General features: G+C 49.2%; 1 protein-coding gene across 1 annotated transcript; it reads left to right on the forward strand.

The window, feature by feature from the left end:
* The first annotated feature begins 4,813 nt into the window (after window positions 1-4,813).
* On the forward strand, window positions 4,814-11,630 carry PGP (phosphoglycolate phosphatase). The gene is made up of 2 exons (XM_069982073.1): window positions 4,814-5,477; window positions 11,030-11,630. The coding sequence occupies exons 1-2, from the start codon at window positions 4,883-4,885 to the stop codon at window positions 11,350-11,352; spliced, it is 918 nt and encodes a 305-aa protein (XP_069838174.1). The 5' UTR covers window positions 4,814-4,882; the 3' UTR covers window positions 11,353-11,630.
* Window positions 11,631-16,619: the final 4,989 nt, after the last annotated feature.

Raw genomic sequence — 16,619 nt, forward strand, 5'->3', positions numbered from 1 at the left:
GTATAGCCTCCATCCCTCCCCTGTATGTGTGGCCTTCATCCCTCCCCTGTATCGGTATAGCCTCCATCCCTCCCCTGTATCTGTGTGGCCTCCATCCCTCCCTTGTATCGGTATAGACTCCATGCCTCCCCTGTATAGCCGGTGGGGCACATGTCACACCTGTATGGCCCCCATATCTGTGTGGCCTCCCTCCCCTGTATCTGTATAGCCTCCACCCCTCCCCTGTACCTGTATAGCCCCCATCCCTCCCCTGTATAGCCCCCTCCCCTGTATAGCCTCCATCCCTCCCCTGTATCTGTATAGCCCCCACCCCTCCCCTGTATCTGTATAGCCTCCATCCCTCCCCTGTATCTGTATAGCCCCCACCCCTCCCCTGTATCAGTATAGCCCCCACCCCTCCCCTGTATCTGTATAGCCTCCATCCCTCCCCTGTATCTGTATAGCCCCCACCCCTCCCCTGTATAGCCGGTGGGCCACATGTCACACCTGTATGGCCTCCACCCCTCCCCTGTATAGCCCCCATCCCTCCCCTGTATCTGTATAGCCCCCCTCCCTCCCCTGTATCTGTATAGCCCCCATCCCTCCCCTGTATCTGTATAGCCCCCATCACTCCCCTGTATCTGTATAGCCTCCACTCCTCCCCTGTATAGCCTCCCTCCCCTGTATCTGTATAGCCCCCATCCCTCCACTGTATCTGTATAGCCTCCACTCCTCCCCTGTATAGCCTCCCTCCCCTGTATCTGTATAGCCCCCATCCCTCCCCTGTATCTGTATAGCCTTCATCCCTCCCCTGTATCTGTATAGCCCCCATCCCTCCCCTGTATAGCCTCCCTCCCTTGTATCTGTATAGCCTCCACTCCTCCCCTGTATAGCCCCCACTCCTCCCCTGTATCTGTATAGCATCCATCCCTCCCCTGTATCTGTATAGCCCCCATCCCTCCCCTGTATCTGTATAGCCTCCATCCCTCCCCTGTATCTGTATAGCCTCCCTCCCCTGTATCTGTATAGCCTCCACTCCTCCCCTGTATAGCCCCCATCCCTCCCCTGTATCTGTATAGCCCCCATCCCTCCCCTGTATCTGTATAGCCTCCACCCCTCCCCTGTATCTGTATAGCCCCCATCCCTCCCCTGTATAGCCTCCATCCCTCCCCTGTATCTGTATAGCCCCCACCCCTCCCCTGTATAGCCCCCATCCCTCCCCTGTATCTGTATAGCCTCCACCCCTCCCCTGTATCTGTATAGCCCCCATCCCTCCCCTGTATCTGTATAGCCTCCATCCCTCCCCTGTATCTGTATAGCCTCCATCCCTCCCCTGTATCTGTATAGCCCCCATCCCTCCCTGTATCTGTATAGCCCCCACCCCTCCCCTGTATCTGTATAGCCCCCACCCCTCCCCTGTATCTGTATAGCCCCCACCCCTCCCCTGTATCTGTATAGCCCCCACCCCTCCCCTGTATCTGTATAGCCCCCACCCCTCCCCTGTATCTGTATAGCCCATACCTCCCAACTGTCCTGGATTCCGCGGGACAGTCCCGTTTTCGGGGTGCTGTCCCGCGGTCCCAGAACGCCCCCCCTTGTCCCGCATTATATGTGGCCCCAGCGAAAAAAACAATAAACCAGTAACTCACCTGTCCGCCGGTCCCAGCAGCTCCTCTCCCGGCAGAGCGCGCACTCCCGTCATCCTCCGGGGCGGGCAGCGGGGTATACAGACACTGACTGTACCGGAAGTGACCTGCAGCCTCTGTCATGACTCACTTCCGACACAGTCAGTGACTGTACCCCGCTGCCCGCCCCAGAGGATGACGGGAGTGCGCGCTCTGCCGGGAGAGGAGCTGCTGGGGCCGACGGACAGGTGAGTTACTGGTTTATTGTTTTTTTAGCTGGGGCCACACTATATGGGGGATTGGCTACTATGTGGGGCATATATGGGGGCATTGGCTACTATGTGGGGCACTATATGGGGGCATTGGCTACTATGTGGGGCACTCTATGGGGGGATTGGCTGCTATGTGGGGCATTGGCTACTATGTGGGAACTATATGGGGGATTGGCTACTTTGTGGGGCATTGGCTACTATGTGGGCACTATATGGGGCATTGGCTACTATGTGGGCACTATATGGGGGCATTGGCTACTATGTGGGGCACTCTATGGGGGCATTGGCTACTATGTGGGGCACTCTATGGGGGGATTGGCTGCTATGTGGGGCACTATATGGGGGATTGGCTACTATGTGGGGCACTCTATGGGGGGATTGGCTGCTATGTGGGGCACTATATGGGGGATTGGCTACTATGTGGGGCACTCTATGGGGGGATTGGCTGCTATGTGGGGCACTATATGGGGATTGACTACAATGTGGGGCACTATATGGGGATTGGCTACTATGTGGGGCACTATATGGGGGGATTGGCTACTATGTGGGGTACTATATGGGGATTGGTTACTATGTGGGGCACTATATGGGGATTGGCTACTATGTGGGGCACTATATGGGGGGATTGGCTACTATGTGGGGTACTATATGGGGATTGGTTACTATGTGGGGCACTATATGGGGATTGGCTACTATGTGGGGCACTATATGGGGATTGGCTACTATGTGGGGCACTATATGGGGTGATTGGCTACTATGTGGGGTACTATATGGGGATTGGCTACTACGTGGGGCACTATATGGGGATTGGCTACTATGTGGGGCACTGTATGGGGGGATTGGCTACTATGTGGGGTACTATATGGGGATTGGCTACTATGTGGGGCCCTATATGGGGATTGGCTACTATGTGGGGCACTATATGGGGGCATAGGCTACTATGTGGGGCATATATGGGGGGGATTGGCTACTATGTGGGGCACTATATGGGGGCATTGGCTACTATGTGGGGCACTATATGGGGATTGGCTACTATATGGGGCACTATATGGGGGCATAGGCTACTATGTGGGGCACTATATGGGGGCATTGGCTACTATGTGGGCATTGGCTACTATGTGGGGCACTATATGGGGGCATAGACTACTATGTGGGGCACTATATGGGGGCATAGGCTACTATGTGGGGTACTATAATGGGGGATTGGATACTATATAGGGCATTTTTGGGAGGATTGGATACTGTATAGGGCACTATTCAGTCAGCAGCATGTGGTGACTGTAGGGGAGTGGCTATGGAGGGTTGCTATGGGGGCGTGGCTATGGGGACCGCGGCACACATGTCCCTCTTTGCTCTTTGTAAAAGTTGGGAGGTATGGTATAGCCCCCATCCCTCCCCTGTATCGGTATAGCCCCCATCCCCCCCCTGTATCTGTGTAGCCCCCATCCCTCCCCTGTATCTGTATAGCCTCCATCCCTCCCCTTTATCTGTATAGCCTCCATCCCTCCCCTGTATCGGTATAGCCTCCATCCCTCCCCTGTATCGGTATAGCCTCCATCCCTCCCCTGTATCGGTATAGCCCCCACCCCTCCCCTGTATATGTATAGCCCCCATCCATCCCCTGTATCTGTATAGCCTCCACTCCTCCCCTGTATAGCCCCCATCCATCCCCTGTATCTGTATAGCCTCCACTCCTCCCCTGTATAGCCCCCATCCCTCCCCTATATCGGTATAGCCTCCACCCCTCCCCTGTATCTGTATAGACCCCATCCCTCCCCTGTATCTGTATAGCCTCCATCCCTCCCCTGTATCTGTATATCCTCCCTCCCCTGTATCTGTATAGCCTCCACTCCTCCCCTGTATAGCCCCCATCCCTCCCCTGTATCTGTATAGCCCCCATCCCTCCCCTGTATCTGTATATCCTCCCTCCCCTGTATCAGTATAGCCTCCATCCCTCCACTGTATAGCCCCCATCCCTCCCCTGTATCAGTATAGCCTCCATCCCTCCCCTGTATCTGTATAGCCCCCATCCCTCCCCTGTATCTGTATAGCCCCCATCCCTCCCCTGTATAGCCCCCATCCCTCCCCTGTATCTGTATAGCCCCCATCCCTCCCCTGTATCTGTATAGCCTCCATCCCTCCCCTGTATCGGTATAGCCCCCATCCCTCCCCTGTATCTGTATATCCTCCCTCCCCTGTATCGGTATAGCCCCCACCCCTCCCCTGTATCTGTATAGCCCCCATCCCTCCCCTGTATCTGTATAGCCTCCCTCCCCTGTATCGGTATAGCCCCCATCCCTCCCCTGTATCTGTATAGCCTCCCTCCCCTGTATCGGTATAGCCCCCATCCCTCCCCTGTATCTGTATAGCCCCCACCCCTCCCCTGTATCGGTATAGCCCCCATCCCTCCCCTGTATCTGTATAGCCCCCACCCCTCCCCTGTATCGGTATAGCCCCCATCCCTCCCCTGTATCTGTATAGCCCCCCTCCCTCCCCTGTATCTGTATAGCCCCCACCCCTCCCCTGTATCGGTATAGCCCCCATCCCTCCCCTGTATCTGTATAGCCCCCATCCCTCCCCTGTATCTGTATAGCCCCCATCCCTCCCCTGTATCGGTATAGCCCCCATCCCTCCCCTGTATCGGTATAGCCTCCTCCCCTCCCCTGTATCTGTATAGCCCCCACCCCTCCCCTGTATCGGTATAGCCCCCACCCCTCCCCTGTATCGGTATAGCCCCCACCCCTCCCCTGTATCTGTATAGCCTCCATCCCTCCCCTGTATCTGTATAGCCCCCATCCCTCCCCTGTATCTGTATAGCCCCCATCCCTCCCCTGTATCTGTATAGCCCCCACCCCTCCCCTGTATCTGTATAGCCCCCATCCCTCCCCTGTATCGGTAACGCCGGTGGGGCACATGTCACCCGTCCCGCCCGGTCCCTCCCAGTCTCCTCCTCTGACAGGAGAGCCGGGGTGAGGTGAAGCCGGGTGAGTATATTGGTCACACAAGATGGCGGCGTCCAAGTGCTCGCGTCTGACAGGAGAGGTTTCCCGCCGCTTCCTGGCCTCGGTGGACACGGTGCTCTTTGACTGTGATGGAGTGCTGTGGCGGGGGGACGAGGCGGTCCCGGGGGCCCCGGAGCTGGTCACCGGCCTTCGGAGGAGCGGGAAGCGGGTCTTCTACCTGACCAATAACAGCACCAAGACCCGGGACATGTACGCCGAGAAGCTGGGGCGGCTGGGCTTCGGTGCGGAGCCCGGGGAGGTGTTCGGCACCGCGTACTGCACCGCCAGGTATCTGCGGGACGTAGCCCAGCTGCGCGGTAAGGTCTATCTGATCGGCGGGAAGGCGCTGAGCCGGGAGCTGGAGGCGGCGGGCATCCCGCATGTGGGCAGCGGCCCGGAGCCCGTGAGCGGCGGCATGAAGGAATGGGCGTCCCTGGAGAAGGACCCGGACGTGAAGGCGGTGGTGGTCGGCTTCGACGAGCACTTCAGTTACATGAAGCTGACCCGGGCGCTCCACTACCTGCAGGACCCGGACTGCCTGTTCATCGCCACCAACACGGACACCAGGCTGCCCCTGGAGGGGGGCCGCGTCATCCCCGGTACTGACCACACAAACCTGGACGGCGAGATTTATAGTATATGGTAGCAACCAATCACAGCGCGGATTTCTGTTTCAAAAATGAAACCTGCTCCGTGATTGGTTGATATGGGCAGTAATGACAGAAGGGGATATTTCTGTTGCTAGCCCCTCCTAACCTATCACAGCTCAGCTTTAATTTTACCTGAGCAATGTGAGAACAGAAAGCTGAGCTGTGATTGGTTGCTGATATGGGCAACAAAGATAGTACGATATTTATTTATTTTTTTTTACACAGTGGGTGGGAGAGGTTGCTAGGCAATATAAAGATGGTCAAGGCCTGTTAAAGTGGTTGTCAGACCCCTCATCGGCACCAGATCTAACAAGGTGTGGAGAGATGCTGCTTCACCAGGCAGCTTTCTGTCACCCAGCAGTGATAAGGCACATGGCTGCTTATATATAACATACGCATGATAGGAGCTGTCCTGCCTGGTGTGCCGCAGTATCTCTCCATGCTCCGTGTCAGGCCTCGTTCCCACTGAGCAAAACTAGCGGAATTCCGCGGCAGAATTGTTTGCCGCGGAATGCAGTTAGCCTCCCTCTCATAATGGGAGTCTATGGGAGGCGCGCGCTCCTGTTCTGTCCGCACTGAAGAATGAACATGAATTCCCCTAGTTTTGCTCAGTGGGAACGAAGCCTCAGATGGACAATCCCTTTAATGCATCCCTGTCACTTTAAAAACCTTTTATCATGTCACACAGACATGTGAAAAGTTTTGACGCATTGAGGTGTTCAGGTCCCTACCGATTGTTAGAGCCAAGACGAGCGCTTCAACTCCCGACTTACTGCAGGAGGCAGTCTACATAGACTTAGGGTACTATTACACGAAGCGATTATTGGCCGTACTTAGCTGATAATTGCTTTGTGTAATAGCTCATGTTGTAAAACAACAATTAGCCAACATGCACAATGTCAGCAGATCGCTGGTTTACAACAGGAACCAAAAGCCTGATGCCAACAGTGGCGGTCTTCCGGCCATCGCTCCATGTAATGGGAGTAAAGGCAGCAGATTGCTATCTCCTATGAGCCCCTCCTGCAGCCCCCCGCGGGCCCCTTCGCTTTTACCCACTCACTGTTGGCACGTGTAATATCGCCGTCAGTGAGCAGGGAACGAGGAGCAAGCGAGCGCTGACCTGACAGATCGGCTCCTCCAGATTGGGCTGTATAATAGGGCCCATACAATAGAGAGCGCCTCCTGCTGCAAGCTCGGGCGTGAAAGGCTTAGCCAAGCACTTCTCTCAGCTGTGTCTAGTAATCGGTGCTAGGTGTGAACATAAACCGCATTCACGTGTTCCGCACTTTGAATGCCTGTACCGGAGTCTGTCCCCCGCACGGAAGCATCTCAGATATGTTGCTGGGAGCCAGGGAACTGTACAGATATGTGCCACGCTGTAATGACAGAGGGGTGCGACTCTATCATTACAGTGCAGCACATATCCGGACGTCTGGTACAGGCCTTCCACGTTTAGTTTTTTTTTAATTAGCAGTGTCCATTTGAATAGATATCTGACAGCTGCACCAGTGATAAATGATATAAGATTATCATGACAGTCCTATTTTAGCTGATGGTAATGATCAAATTGTTCTGATTCGATAGGGTTTTACATGGTATGATATAGTGAGGAAGTGACAAGATAAGACGGGATGTATACAGTATGTCCCATACAAGTTTGGTTGGTGGGGGTCTGACCAGTTTTGAGAATAAATTGGGGGGTGTATAGCATAATATACGGTATACACAATACTGAAAATCGTGATTGTGTATATGACACCTAAGAAAGCTTACATGACCTCTGCGAAATCATGAATTTACCCTGACCTAGACCCTGACTATACTTAGTGACTGCTGATCTATAGGAGGAAGAAAATGTCCTATTGCCAAGCCATAAATAGGGAAAGGTCAAATGTGCTAAATCATGCTCACAGCGCAGGAAGTGGCTTCTTTCACCACCCAGCCTGTCGGGGCAGGGCATCTGCTGGGTGCTGTCATGTAACCGTCGCTCAGCTAGTTACCACATACATTACATAAGATTGCTGGTGGGTAATGTACAGGCTGTAGCAGCCGGCACTGGGTGTAGGGTCGGCCTTGTCTTATTCCAGTTAGAACACAAAACTTTATTGCTCTGTTCACACTTGTACAGATTAAAGTTAGCGCCATGCCTCAGAGCAGGCTGCACAAAACAGATGAGATTCAGGTACAAACTTGCTGACTGATTCACCCAGTGACATAAATGATCAGTCCTGCTGTGGAGCGGTGTAGTCACCAGCTGATCCAGAGCCGGGGATGAGTAGTTTGGGGATTTTTTAGGGCCCTATTACACTGAGCAATAATCTGCTGAATTATTGCTCTGTGTAATAAAGACTACGATCAGCCGATGACACGATCAGCCGATGATCGATTTCATTTAATCCTGACGAAAAGTCATCAGCCGCTAGGCACACATTGCTACGTGTAATAGCGATGCATAGCACACAGCTGATAAATCAGTAAAAAAAAAAACTTTACATACCTGTCCACGCTCCCAGGTGTCTTCTAGCTTCTGCCCCCTCCTGCAGCTGCTACTGGAACTTCTGAGCCAGTCTCTGAAGTGACAGGCCACTCAGCCAATCACTGGCTGCAAAGGAAAAGTGCTGTGGCCAGTGATTGGCTGAGTGGCCTGTCACTTCAGAGACCGGCTCAGAAGTTCCAACAGCTGGGAGTGGGCCAAAGCTAGAACAACACTGGGAGCATGGACAGGTATGTTTAAAGCTTTTTATTTTACACTTAAGACACTGCATGGACATCGCTAACAATATAGATGGGTAGAGATATATATATATATATATATATATATATATATATATATATATATATATATATATATATATATATATATATATATATATACAGCCCTTGCTGCACAATAGTCGCTCCATGTAATAGGCTTAGTAAGCGAGCAATGATCTAGCAGAACGGCACTAGCTTACACTGCCCATCAGGCCATGTAATGGCCCTTATTGTTACTCAAACTTAAAGGGGTAGTGCAGCGTTAAAAAATTATTCACAGAATAACACACATTACAAAGTTATACAACTTTGTAATGTATGTTATGTCTGTGAATCGCCCCCTTCCCGTGCCCCACCACCCCCGCCCATGTACCCGGAAGTGTGTGGTGCATTATACATTACCTGATCCGTGTCGAGGGCCGTCCGCCATTTTGTGCCAAACGTCCTCTTCGGACGGACGGCCGAATCGCTGCCGCCGTCCCCCCTCCGCCGCGTCACAACTGTGCTCAGCCGCGATTGGCTGAGCACAGTTATGCTCAGCCACGTCATCAGCTGCTCAGCCGCGATTGGCTCAGCATAACTGAGCGGCGGAGGGGGGACGGCGGCAGGGATTCGTCCGTCCGAAGATGACGTTTGGCACAAAATGGCGGACGGTCCTCGACACGGATCAGGTAATGTATAATGCACCACACAATTCTGGGTACACGTGCGGGGGTGGTGGGACACGGGAAGGGGGCGATTCACAGACATAACATACATTACAAAGTTGTATAACTTTGTAATGTGTGTTATTCTGTGAATAAATTTTTAGCGCCGCACTACCCCTTTAAGTAAAATAAAAAAAAATAACTTTTGATCAGTCAGGGTCTGCGTGTTCAGATCCTCACTATTGGATAAACAAGCGCTAGCTAAACTCTTCGCTTTCAATTTCCCTACATTTTCTGCTGTAGGAGATGTCTCCATAGACTTACAATGGAGATTATCTTCTGGACACGGTCAAAAGGGCAGAGAGTAAAAAGAAGAAAAGCCTATACAAAGCAGGGCTATGGAGTCGGTAAGCCGCAGCTCCGACTCCGACTCCTGAATTTGATCAGGACCGACTCCGACTCCTGCTTCATAAATGGCCAGTCATATACCAGGGGAGTTATTTATCACACTGGCTCAGCAGCTTCTCCCTAATGTCCTACATGATCCTGGGGCGACTTCTAAATGAATAAAGGAATACTGTATATAAAGCAGATTCTCCTGTGTGTGCAGTGGATGCAGCCAGTCTCCAGCCTCCATGTCCTGAACTACGCACAACTAGACTAGATGGAGCAGGTGGCCTTTTCCTGCTGACAGTCTTTTATGTTTCTAACTAAATATTCACCATACTTAAAGAAACACTGCTAACTATGCCAGATACTTGTAATTAGGGATGGTCTGAACAGAGTTCAGTTCGGGTTCGTACGAACCCGAACTCTCGGTAATGATTCCCCACTGTCTGCTCGCTCCGTGCAGCGGGCAGATCCAGCAGGAGGACCGCCTGGAAAACTGGCATATAGCCATAGGCTGTATCCCAGTTTTCCAGGCGGTCCTCCCGCTGTATCCACCCGCTCCACGGAGTGGGCAGACAGCGGGAATCTGATGCCGAGCGTTCGGGTTCATACCATCCCTACTTGTAATATAGAGGTCAGCCATAGTGATATACAGGGGGTCACACAGTGAAGGTCACTGTGGGGGCCCGCATGCACACACACACACACACCCCGCACAGCCTGCTGCAGCCATAGCACACACACACACACACACAGCTTGCTGCAGCCATAGCGCACACCACACACACACTGCTTGCTGCGGCCATAGCACACATACACACAGTCTGCTGCAGCCAGAGCATACACACACAGCCTGCTGCAGTCATAGCACACACACACAACCTACTGCAGCCATAGTACACACACAGCTGCAGCCATAGAACACTGAAGAAAAACACACAATCTTCTCCCAGAGAGAAAACACCACACTGAGGACAGAGGTTACTGCTACACTACTTATGTCTTCTCCTCCTCCTCCTCTATATTACACAGGAAATCTTCATATTACACTGCTGCTCATATACAGTCATCCAGCATCCAGGAAGAGAACAGCACAGATCTCCCCCCACACAATGGCCTCTTCCAGCTCAGAAACAAACTGCGAAATAGTGACCGATAACTTTTCCATGACCCCCCTTATCTAATAGGGCCAGTGTCCTATTACAATATTGCTCATAATATATATATTCATAAGCAAAATTTGTAAAATTCATACCAAAATTCAATTAATTTTTTAAAGATTTTTTTTACAGCTAGAGTCGGTACATTTTTTTTCCGACTCCAGCCAAAACTAGCTCTGACTCCACAACTCCGACTGCACAGCCCTGATACATAGCCTCCTAGCTTCCCTCCTGTTGCCATTTTGAGTTCTGGTCCTTTTGTGCAACACTTCCGAGGTCGGGGAAGGCTCAAGGACTTGCCTGTTTAGTGGTTAGACTAGGATGGAGGGGCCACGAAATTTAAGTTTTTTTTCTTTTCACCTCGCTGTCTGAGCATGAGTCATGAGCAAATTGCATCCTGAAATATCCCTTTATTTTCTGGATAGTTCGGATCCCAATGGTCAGTCCCCACCAGTCACTGTTATGGTATAGCTTATTAATAAGCTGTATGTAGAGCTAGTTAGGCACTGAAAGTGTTCAACTTTTTAACCATCTGTCATCTTTTACTTAGGAACCGGCTGCTTGGTGCGAGCAGTGGAAACGGCAGCTCATCGCAAAGCTCAGGTCATTGGAAAGCCCAACTCTTTTCTCTATGACTGTGTAGTCAAAGAATGTGGCTTGGATCCGGCAAGAACTGTGATGGTGGGAGACCGCCTGGACACAGACATTCAGATGGGTTCTACATGTGGGATCCGCACACTCTTGACACTCACCGGATTCTCCAGTCTGGAGGACGCAAAGTCCCACCAAGAAAATGGCTCCCTCTCCATGGTCCCAGACTTCTACGTGGACTCTGTTGCCGATCTCCTGCCGGCATTGTCTGCTGATCAATGACCCTTCCAGCCATACAAGAAAGCCGAATAACTGACTAGCTTTATCCTATGCAGGCTTACTGTTCTTTATAATGCTTGTGACATGGTTATCTAGTCAGTCTGCGGTCTGTGTACCTGGCTACACACTGGCCCTCATTTTAATTATATATTTTATCAGAAGTAACTGTTACGTACTGCCGCCCTGTCCTGTGGGCGATACGTTCGTTGCAGAATTAACGTTTATTGAGAAATTTTCAGTCTAATTTATTTTATGATATAACATGAGTTATTTTACAGAAACTGCTCTGAAACGTCTTGCGTTGTTTTTTTCCCCTCCCTTTTATGCTGGGGTTAGATGGACATGAGCCATATCCGGATGGGTAGATCACAAGAATACATATATCCTGGTTCCTTCAAGAGGCAAAAGGATGAAAACCCAAAGTGGACTTCTCCTTTTACATAGTTACTCCTCTCACTTGTGTTAGTAAAATACTTTCAAAAGGAAGGCAGGGGCCTTGATACGGAGCTGCATTATGAGTGGGTCCTTCACTGAATGTGTAGGCTACATGGAAGTGGTGTACTGGGTCAAAGGGTTGTTTCCACTAAGGACATGACATATTCACTTAAGAGCTCACCTTGTACACAGCCCTATTGTCCTAGGAATGCACATTTACCCGCTATTCAGCCCATTAAAAAAAAAAGGCCAGCAGACGATGCAGTCATTCATTGGCAGCTCGAATCTTATGTGCGACCATATAAACTATATATTGGCCACACGTCTCCTTGTCTACGCAGTATGTGCAGTCAATGACAATGCATTAAATGGCCACTTATTTAATCGAGCCTTGTAAAGTATTGATCCCCGATCTCTAGGCTAGCGGATAACTGATCAGGGAGAATCCAACTGCTGGGCCTCGAATCGCTCCTAACAATGGGGCAGCAGCTCTCTTACATAACCAGGGGATTAGGCCCCATAATGAATGAATGGAGTTTCATCGTACACATGTGACCATCGCTCCATTCTGACAGAAAACTCCGGTTCCAATTTTCAATATTGCAGGAATTCCAACCATTGGATTTTAAACCACAAATATCTAACAAAGATAACGTCTAATGGTGGAACAATCCCTTTAAGGGTAGAGGAAATGAAGAACTGGTCACGCAGGTGCCCATCACTCTCAGTTGTAGCCTGTAGGATTAGAGAGGTGGGGTCTGAGGGGTGATATCAATATCACACATACTGTTCACTATCCACAGGATGGGGAAAAGGTATAAGATCGCAGAGATCTGACCTCATGCCCCCCGCTCATCTCTAGATCGCTTCTTTGTTATGAATAGAGCCGCAGGTACAGCACGTGACCCGCAGCTCTTTGCCTTCTTATGGAGCCGCTAGAAAGAGATGAATGCTGCACTCTTGGTTTACTCTACTGTTTCTGGCACCTCCATAGGAACTAATAGAGCCGCGGGTCAGGTGCCGTACCTGCGGCTCTACTCATAACAAAGAAGCCATGTCATGTCACGTGATCACTACAATAGACGTCTCATGTAAAATGTCCACAAGGCTGGAATCGCATTCAGGTTTTTTTTTAAATTAATATTATTTATTAAAGAAATGTCCAGTTTTGCCAGTTACGGATATTCCTGCACACTCCTCATCTATAAAAAAAAAAAGAGAGCAGCTACAAATAGTACCTGTTACACTTCAGGACCCAGCACCTCACAGTGGGTGGCATCTATAATGCTTTGCTTCCCGTGGTGGAATGCAGCTAATGCGATTTATTCCTGGACTGTATCTGCCATGAGGCGAGGTGAGTATCTTGCTTCAGGTGGTAGAGGGGCAGCATGTTCCACAAAGTGCTCAGAACCAGAGTGGATTTAGAATGATTTCATATATATTTGAGGACCTGATCCTGATCACACCCCAGTAAATCTTATGGTGTGCCAGAGCTGACACTGGATGAAACACATTTAGCTTTTTGCACCTGGTGTCTCCATCTCCTGATCCTGGATATATGTGAACGGAGTCTTATAGATGCTATTCCATTATACTATCTACTCTCTGACCGCTTCTATATAATGGCTGCAAGCAACAGAATCATTGTAGTATGAGAGTATGTGCACATTACGAAATACGTGCGGAATTTTCAAGTGTAGTCTGCATGGCGGTCTCTGCTTGAAGTTCAGCCTGTCCTATTGTCTCTTTGATATTCTCAAACGAAATCCGACCCTGCCCAAATAATTGACAAGTCACTTCTTTGGGCGGATTTAGCTTCAGAATATCATTGAGTCTATGGGACAAGCGGAAACCGCTTGAAAGTCCTGCGCGTATTCCATAGTGTGCACATACCCTTATTCCTTATAGCATGGCCCAACTTGTCTTGCTGAAAACCCCAAATCATTAGGCGCAGTTTTCTTTCTTACCTCATGTTTTGGGCCACAAAGTAAAGAAAACATATGCAAGGCTAAAAAATAGCTGTAGATATATTGAGAAGCTTTGTCTCTGGCTTTATGATGGTGGTTCTTGTTCTAAGCTCCTGGTGTCCCCTAGAGGGCAGTATGATCGAGCATTTGCAGACAAGAGTGAGGAGCTTAAAAACATTCTCCAATACTTTACTGCACCTAGCTGGCTGGCTCTGTATATGCTGTATATGTTATATTTTCTATAAATACAAGATCATATAAACAAGTCATTCTATGCTAATTGACCTCTTAAAGGGGGTCATCCTTCCAAAATGCAGCCCCTAGATAATTTGAGCTTGGTACCCTACACCAGGCAGGCATTCACCTTGTAGCGGGGGAATAGCAGTATTACATGAGTCCATTCAGATAAAGGGCTGTCTGTGTAATACAAGAATGACTACATCAGAACAGCTCTCATATAGTTCTCTATTGTGGCTCATAGAGGAAGGTCCTACCCCCTGATAGGATGTTATATGGCACATGGAAAAGGTTTTCTTAACAAGACAACTTGATAGGGTTTGGATTTCTGCTTCTTTTTCTGACAGAACTTCAAGCCCTCTGCATTATTAGGCCACATTCACACAACGTATGTTATTAAACAACGGCCGTTGTTTAATGACAGCGGCTAATTACATTATAGCCTATAGAACCACAGCCGTAGTGTAAAGTGCGGCTCCCGGCCAAACTTTACATTGTGCTCTGTGGCTAATTGGAGTGCGGGCACATCCGAATGTGCCCGCATTCCAGTTAAAATTAAGTGATGTTCCCACTGGCCAGGTGAACATTACAGACAGCGGCCGCTGTTTTGCCATGTGTGAAAATGGCCTAATACAGTAAAGTAATATCATTACATTCTGTATGCAGACACCGCTACCAGAAGCTGAAAGTGTTACAGTCAAATAAATTAGGAGCTTACTTATGGTTGAGATTATAGACAGTATACAGTATGCCTTTGAGCTTCCCCTAGTGATGCAGACATATTAAAATTATATATTTTGAGAACTAAGGCTACCACTGTTCTTGGGGATGATAAACACAGTACACTACTATAGATTTTGTACATAAACATCTATCTACTGGTGTCGTCTTTTACTGTGATCTTCTCTATGATGATAAGGATGACACTGTTGGAAAGTAATCTGCACAGAACAGGAAGTCTAAGTTTAGGTTTAGGCTTAGTGGCCAGGATGGAAACTGCAGGATATCAAAATTATTTTAAAAGATCATAAAATGGAAAAAAAAACACACCAGCAAATCTTAAGATAAACATACCATAAACATATTTTTAAACAACTGATTTAAACAATATGTAGAGAAACATGATTTGATAAAGCAGAGCCACATTTCTGTGGAAAAACATGGCCCAGGTAGATGGATCTAGATCTCTGTAGAGAAACAGAGCCTGGTCGGATAGATGCAGATCTCTGTAGAGAAACATTGCCTGATCAGATGGATCCAGATCTCTGTGGAGAAACAGGGCCTGGTCTGATAGATCCAGATTAGAGATGAGCGAACCTCGAGCATGCTCGAGTCTATCCAAACCCGAGCATTCGGCATAGCAGGGGCTGCTGAACTTGGATAAAGCCCCAAGGCTATGTGGAAAACATATCCATGTATTAATGTTTTCCAGACAGCTTAAGAGCTTTATCCAACTTCAGCAGCCCCCGCTATGCCGAATGATTGGGTTTGGATAGACTCGAGCATGCTCGAGGTTCGCTCATCTCTAATCCAGATCTCTGGAGAAACATGTCCTGGTCAAATGGATCCAGATCTCTGTAAGGAAACATAGTCCAGTAAGATGGATCCAGATCTCTGTGAAGAAACATGGTCCTGTCAGATGGATCCAGATCTCTGTAGAGAAATATGGCCTAGTCAGATGGATCCAGATCTCTGTAGAGAAATATGGCCTAGTCAGATGGATCCAGATCGCTGTAGAGAAATATGGCCTAGTCAGATGGATCCAGGTCTCAGAATAAACATAGCCTGGTCTGATAAATCCAGATCTTTGTGGAGAAACATGGCTTATTCTGATGGATCCAGACCTCTGTATAGAAACAGTGCCTGGGCAGATGGATCCAGATCTTTATAGAGAAACAGAGCCTGGTCAGATAGATCCAGATATCTGGAGAAACATGGCCTGGTCTGATGAATAAAGATGTCTGTATGGAAACATGTCCTGGTCAAATGGGTCCAGATCTCTGTAAGAAAACAGGGCACAGTCAGATGGATTCAGATCTCTGTGGAGAAACATGGCCCAGTCAGATGGATCCAGTTCTCTGTAGAGAAACATGGCCTAGTCAGATGGATCCAGATCTCTGAAGAAACATGGCCTGGTCCGATGGATCCAAATCGCTGTGGAGAAACATGGCCTGGCCAGCTGGATCCAGATCTCTGTATAGAAACAAGGCCTGGTCAGATGGATCCAGATCTCTGTATAAAAATATGGCCCGGTAAAATTGATCACATTGTTTGGCAGATGTATTGATAACTCTTTCCTGTTAGTTGTGAACAGTTCAGACTTTGTTTTCATGATGCACAATAGACCATTTACAAGGAGCATATGGTCATGGATTGATTCTAGGTACATGACAGAGTTTCCCTTCATTCTGTGGCCTTGACAGTCCCCAGACTGAGGTCCAACACGCTATAAGATGGGGGCTCTAATAAAGCGCCCATTCTTATGGACGGATGTTCTCCTCTCTGGTGGGTGTGAGGATAAGCACATATCTTCATTATTGTCAGGCTGAGTCCCTGTCCATTTTTGGCTACCCTTCACTACAGATGACCCCTGTGATTCTGACTGGCAGATAGCCTACTAGGTTCTGCCTT

Source organism: Dendropsophus ebraccatus, chromosome 9 (assembly GCF_027789765.1).
Source record: "Dendropsophus ebraccatus isolate aDenEbr1 chromosome 9, aDenEbr1.pat, whole genome shotgun sequence".
NCBI lineage: Eukaryota > Metazoa > Chordata > Amphibia > Anura > Hylidae > Dendropsophus > Dendropsophus ebraccatus.

Coding starts and splice junctions, on each gene's coding strand:
- PGP (XM_069982073.1), top strand. CDS start 4,883: ATGGCGGCGTCCAAGTGCTCGCGTCTGACAGGAGAGGTTTCCCGCCGC. Junction 5,478..11,029: donor GGGGGGCCGCGTCATCCCCG/GTACTGACCACA, acceptor TCTTTTACTTAG/GAACCGGCTGCTTGGTGCGA.